General features: G+C 40.7%; 1 protein-coding gene across 2 annotated transcripts in view; it reads right to left on the bottom strand.

Annotated features, from left to right (window-relative positions):
- nrbp1 (nuclear receptor binding protein 1) overlaps positions 1-6,641 on the bottom strand; it is a 111,379-nt gene that overhangs the window by 17,836 nt on the left and 86,902 nt on the right. For both annotated transcript variants that reach the window (XM_043695360.1, XM_043695361.1), the window contains one exon: positions 389-491. In XM_043695360.1, coding sequence (XP_043551295.1) covers positions 389-491 — 103 coding nt within the window. The remainder of the gene's footprint in view (positions 1-388; positions 492-6,641) is intronic.

Below are 6,641 nucleotides of genomic sequence, written 5' to 3'. Positions count from 1 at the left end.
AAGATGGTTAGGGGTTTAGATAGGGTCGACAGTGAGAATCTTTTTCCACGTATGGAGTCAGCTATTACGAGGGGGCATAGCTTTAAATTAAGGGGAGGTAGGTTTCGGACAAATGTTAGGGGTAGGTTCTTTACTCAGTGAGTCGTGAGTTCATGGAATGCCCTGCCAGTAGCAGTGGTGGACTCTCCCTCATTATGGGCATTGGATAGGCATATGGAGGATAGTGGGCTAGTGTAGGTTAGGTGGGCTTGGATCGGCGCAACATCGAGGGCCGAAGGGCCTGTACTGCGCTGTATTCTTCTATGTTCTATGACTGCATTTTGAAAACATGTTATTAGCCAATGCTTTCTGGTGAGATCTAAGAGGTTCAAATTAATGCTTACAATACCTGATTTGTACTCCCTCTGCATCATGATGGAAAATCTCTGCTAGAACTGCATTCATATCCATGCTTTTTGTTATTTCTTCCAAAGCATTTTCAGGAATCACGTCTGTAACAAAAGACTGAATGAAAATCGTTCTCGGCCTGTTAGAGAAGCCTTCCACAAGAAAGAAACCATTCCAATTCTTAAATTTAAGACTACACCCTGCAATCATTCACATTGGACTCTGACAAGAAAATAAAGTCAGGCATGTGGAAACCTCAATTTAAAAAAAAATACATGATACATAGCTTCAAGAAAAAAATACACATTTGCAACTGATTTTTCAGCTACTGAACCTACATTATCAATTGAAAAAGTTTCCATTGTGGACCTTAAAAATGAGGCAGCCGTTGCAAATATAAAAAACATTTTCAGTAAGATTTCCTAAACATTTTAAAGGTCCATGTATACGAGAGAACCTTGCTTCACAATGAGATTAATTCAGAAATTGAAACCAAAGAGATTGTGAATTGAGGATACTTTTTTCTTCAACTGGCTGCTAAGTGTATAAAACAGACTTAATTAAAATGCGTACCTGGCTGACTTATTATTGTCCATACCAACAGTGACATGCAAAATGTTGCAGTCAAGTTAGTATATTCATTACAACAGCACATCAACAGTGGATTTGTAGTTACTCTAAGATAAAGTCAAATATTTTCACTGTCAAAACATCCAACGTTGTCCACGTGCAAAGGTAGATCCAAGATTGTAAATACAAATTTTGGCAAGAATTCCATCGGGTGTCCTTGTTTCATAGCAACATTCTGTCTAATAGTACTAATGACATAGGCAGCAAGAGACATGAGGTCCTGCAAAAATAAATGAGGAGTTCGATCGGAAGCTGAAAAGCAGGACTTGTAGGGTTGTAATCTGGGGTTATTCCCTGTGCCACATACCAGCGAGACCAGAAATAGGAAGATATTGCTGAATGCATGGCTAAAGAGCTGGTGCACAAGGGAGGGATTCAGATATATGAATCATTGGGAACACTTTCAGGGCAGATGGGGTCAGTACAAGAAGAATGGGTTGCATTTAAACTAGAGGGTTACCAATATCCTTGCAAAGAGATTTGTTAATGCCAGTCAGGAGATTGCGATTTTTTGAGAAGATTTGTAGCTCAGGTTGAGGTGCAGGTTGTAAGTTTGCTCGCTGAGCTGCAAGGTTTGTTTTCAAACATTTCGTCACCATGCTAGGTAGCATCAGCAGTGAGCCTGCGGTGAAGTGCTGGTGTTCTGTCCCGCTTTCGATTTGTGGGTCTTGGTCTTTTAAGGTGGGTGACATGATTTCTGGTTCTTTTTCTCAGAGATTGGTAAATAGGGTCCAAATCGATGTGTTTATTGATGGAGTTCCGGTTTGAAAGCCAGGTCTCTAGGAATTCGCATGTGTCTCTGTTTAGCCTGTCCTAGGGTGGATGTGTTGTCCCAGTCGAAGTGGTATCTCTCTTCGTCTGAGGATACTAGTGATAGCGAGTCATATCTTTTGGTGGCTAGTTGGTATTAGTGTATCCTGGTGGCTAGATTTCTGCCTGACTGTCCGAGGTAGTGTTTGTTACAGTCCTTGCAGGATATTTTGTAAATGGCATTCATTTTGCTGGTTGTTGGTATGGGGTCCTTTCGGTTCATCAGTTGCTGTTTCAGTATGTTGGTAGGTTTGTGGGCTACCATGATGCCAACGGGTTAGGGTAGTCTGGTAGTCAACTCCAAGATGTGTCTGATAGTGTGGCTAGAGTTTCTGGGCATGTTGTGACTGCTTGTTTGGGTTTGTAGTTTAAGAATCAGAGGATTGTATTTATTAGATACCCATTGTTCTTGAATTTGCTGTATTAATATTTTTCTTCTGCCATTTGTTAATTCCTGGTGCTGCAGTGTGTTGTGGCACTTTTAAATAATGTTCTGATACAGCTCCATTTGTGCGTGTTGGGATGATTTCTTTTGTAGTTGAGTATCTGGTCTGTGCATGTTGTTTCCTGTAGACGCTGGTCTGCAGCTCTCCATTGGCTTTTCGTTCTACTGTGACATCTAGGAAGGGGAGTCTGTTGTTGTTCTCTTCCTCTTTCGTGAACATTATACCAGTAAGGACGTTATTAATGATGTTGTAGGTTTCCTCTAATTTGTTCCATTTTGTAATGACAAATTGGTGGACCCAAAGGTTGGGGGTAGATCGTGGGGAGGGCTGTTTTTCTCTCTAGTCTCTGCATTACTGCCCATAAGAAGTCTGATATTGGTGATCCCAAAGGTGTTCCGTTGATTTCTTTGTAGGTTTTGTTATTGAAGGTGAATTGGGTAGTGAGTCACAGATTGAGGATGTTGTCCTTGCCGATGATGTTGGTGCTGTCTCGTGTTAGTGTCCTTGGTTCGTCTAGTAGTGCAGCCAGTGTTTCTTTGGCCAGGCTGGTGTTAATTGATGTGAATAGGGCTGTTACATCAAAGGAGACCATTACTTCATTCTCTATCTCGATGTCTTTGATGATGTTCAGGAATTCTTGAGTGGTGTGGATGGAGTAGCATGAGTCTTCTACTAGGTATTTTAGTTTTCGGTGGCGTTCCTTTGCTAGTCTGTAGATCACTGTGGCTGGGAGTGAGACTATAGGTCTAAGGGGTGCCTCTGGTTTATGTATCTTAGGTAATGTGTAGAATCGAAGTGTGTTGGATCCATCAGGTTTCGTTTTTTGGAGATCTTTCTTGTTAATTTTGCCTGATTTATGAAACTTCTTCAATAAAGCTGTGGCACGGTTTTCTGGCTGTGGAGTCAGGTTTATCGCCATCTCTTGGTAAGTGTTGGCATCTGCGAGCAGTGAGTTTGCCTTTTCAATGTACTGTGTTCTGTTCAGGATGACAGTCATGCGCCCTTTGTCTGCAATGTTTTCGGCCCTTGCAGGACTTGACTTTCCTGTGTGTTGAGGGTGCTCCCTTCCTTTTTCCTGCTTAGTGTTGATGCAACTGTCTGTCTGATGGCCTGCTGGGTTTCTTCTGGGAGTCTGTTGTCTTTCAGGAACATCAAAATACATCTTGGAGATGACTACCAGACTATTCCGACCTCTCGGCATCATGATAAACCACAAACCTACCAATACACTGAAAGAGCAACTGATGAACCTAAAGGACCTTATACCAACAACCAGCAAAATCAATGTCATTTACAAAATACCCTGCAAGGACTGTAATAAACACTACATCGGGCAGAAAACTAGCCACCAGGATACACCAACACCAACTAGTCACCAAAAGATATGACTTGCTATCAAGAGTATCCTCACACACAGATGAAGGAGGACACCACTTTGACTGGGACAACACATCCATCCTAGGGCAGGCTAAACAGAGACACGCATGGGAATTCCTATAGGCCTGGCATTCAAACCGGAACTCCATCAATAAACACATTGATTTGGATCCCATTTACCAACCTCTGAGAAAAAGAACCGGAAATGATATCACCCACCTTAACCGATCAAGACACAAATAGAAAGCAGGACAGAACACCAGCGCTTCACCGGAGGCTCACTGATGTCGTTACCTAGCATGGTGACGAAATGTCGGAAAACAAACCCTGCAGCTCAGTAAGCAAGCTTACAACCTGAACCACTCAGGACAGTTTAAACCAGCATGGTGGGGTGAGGACGGTGGGAACCAGAGCAGCTCAGCATGTGGAGTATTTAAAGAAAAAAAGAGGGGCAAAATTAAGTCAGTTTTGTAGGAAGAACAACCATGACAAGGCTAATTAACACAGCAGGACTAGCAGTCTGAAGTGTATTTATTTTAATGCAATGACTAACAGACAAGGCAGGTGAGCTTATAGCTTGCATCATTGTATGCGTGTACAATGTGGTAGCTATTACAGAAACTTTGTGGAGAGAAAGCCTGGAGGGGCAATTAAATGTTCCAGGATTTAGATATTTCAGGCTTGACAGAAAAGGGGTGAAGGAGTTGTATTACTGATTAAGGAGAATGTCACAGCTGTACTAAAAGAGGACATCTTGGAGGACACATCCAGCAAGGAAATTTAGATAGAATTTAGGAATAAAAAAGTATAATGACGATAATTGGGTTATATTTTGGCCACCCAATAGCCAACAGGAATTGCAGGAACAGATGTAGAAGCAGCTCGTGGAAAGGTGTGAAAACAACAGGGTTGTGTTAGTGTGTGATTTTAATTTCTCCAAATTCACTGGAACTCCCTTAGTGCCAAAGGCTTAGATAGGGCAGAATTTGTTTGGTGCATCCAGGAGGTATTCTTGAAACAAAATGTAGGTAGTCCAACTAGGGAATAGGCTGTATTAAACCTTGCATTGGGGAATGAGCCTGACCAGGTGATCAAAGTTTCACTGAGGAAGCATTTTGGGAACAGTAATCATAATTTCATAAATTTCAAGTTACTTATGGATAGGGGTAAGGTTAAGACTGTCATTCAAGACCACTATCAGATATATGAGAGTTTGAAAGGCAAGAATGGCAAGATTCAGGAACCGATGAGACACGTTAAAAGTTAATTTGAAAAGAAAAGGGAAGCATGTGTAAGGTTCAGGAGACAAATCAAACAAGACTCATGAGGGGAAGAGAACAAATAACTCTTAAGAATTAAATTGCACTTATTTCAATGCAAGGGGCTCACAGGTAAGGCTGATAAACTCAGGGCATGTTTGGAACACAGGATTAGGATATCATAGCTATTAAAGAAACTTGGCTAAAGGATGGACAGGATTGGCAGCTCAATGTTGTGGTTTCAAATGTTATAAGAAAGATAGAGGAGCAAAAAGACGAGGGGGAGTGGCATTACTGATTAAGGAAAAAACATTACTGGAACCAGAGAAGATATTTCTAAACAAAAAATCATCCAATAAAAATATATGGGTTGAAATTAACAATAAAAAAGGAATGGTCACCTTGATGGAATTATAGTGTAGACCACCCAATAGTCAGAGGAAAATTGAGGAACAAATATGTAGAGAGATCTCATATTAGGCAGGGGCAATAAGGTTTTAATGGAGCTGAGTTTAATTTTCCAAACATTGACTGGGACGACCAGAGTGTTAAAGGTTTGCATGATGAAGAATTTGTTAAATGCGATAAAGAAAATTTTCTTTATCGATATGTAAATGTTTCTGCTATAGAAGGTGCAAAACTCGACCTTCCCTTGGCGAATAAGACAGGGCAAGTGACTTTCGTGATAGTAGCCTTCCATAAAAATTGAAGTAATGCAAATTTTAATGGTATGAGACAAGAACTTTCAAAAATTGATTGGATTAGACTGTTTGCAGGTAAAGGGATGTCTGATAAATGGGAAGCTTTCAAATAAATTCTAAAAAACATTAAAAGCAAGAGAGAACTAGAGACCAAAGCAGTCATCTTTGCGTTGAACCTCAGGAGATGGGAGGGATATTAAATGTATATTTGATGTCAGTTTTTACATGGAGAAAGTGGAAGCTAGAGAACTCAGGGATATAAATATTGATGTTTTGAAAACAGTTAACATTACAGAAAAGGAAGTGCTGGAAGTCTTATAAAATGTAAAAGGTGGATAAATCTCCAGGACCTGATCTAGTATCCCAGGACGTTGTGGGAAATTATGGAGGAAACTGAGGGGCCTCTTGCAGAAATATTTGTATCATCTTTAATTACAGATGAGGTGCCAAATGACTAGACAGTGGCTAATGCTGTGCCTTTGTTTAATAGGGATGTGAGGAGAAGCCTGGGAACTATAGACTGTGTGAGACTTTGATGGTGGCTAAGTTGACGGAAGTGATTCAAAAAGATAGGATTTATAAGCATTGGGAGGGGCAAGGAATGATTTGGGATAGCAAGCCTGCTTTTGAGAGAGGAAAACAGTGTCTCAAACTTGATTGAGTTTTTTTGAGGAAATAAGAAAGATTGATGTGCACAGAGCAGTAGATATAGTCTACTTGGATTTTAGTAAAGTCTTTGACAAGGTTCCGCATGGTGACCTAATTAGGAAGTTAGATCACCTGGGATTCAGGGTGAGCTTGTCAATTGGAGACAAAATTAGCTGAAAGGCAGGAGACCGAGTGATTGTGGAAGTTTTTTTTAAGACTAGAGGCCTGTAACCAGTGTTCTACAGGGATCACTGTACAGGTGCTAGGTCCACTTTTATAGAAATAATTTAGACGAGAATATAGAAGGCATGGTTACCAAGTATGCAGATGACACCAAAGTTGGTGGTAAAGTGGTCAGTGAAGATGGTTATCGAAGATTACAA

The sequence above is a fragment of the Chiloscyllium plagiosum genome, chromosome 9 (assembly GCF_004010195.1).
Source record: "Chiloscyllium plagiosum isolate BGI_BamShark_2017 chromosome 9, ASM401019v2, whole genome shotgun sequence".
NCBI classification, from domain to species: domain Eukaryota; kingdom Metazoa; phylum Chordata; class Chondrichthyes; order Orectolobiformes; family Hemiscylliidae; genus Chiloscyllium; species Chiloscyllium plagiosum.
This window is presented reverse-complemented; position numbering and strand designations above follow the sequence as displayed.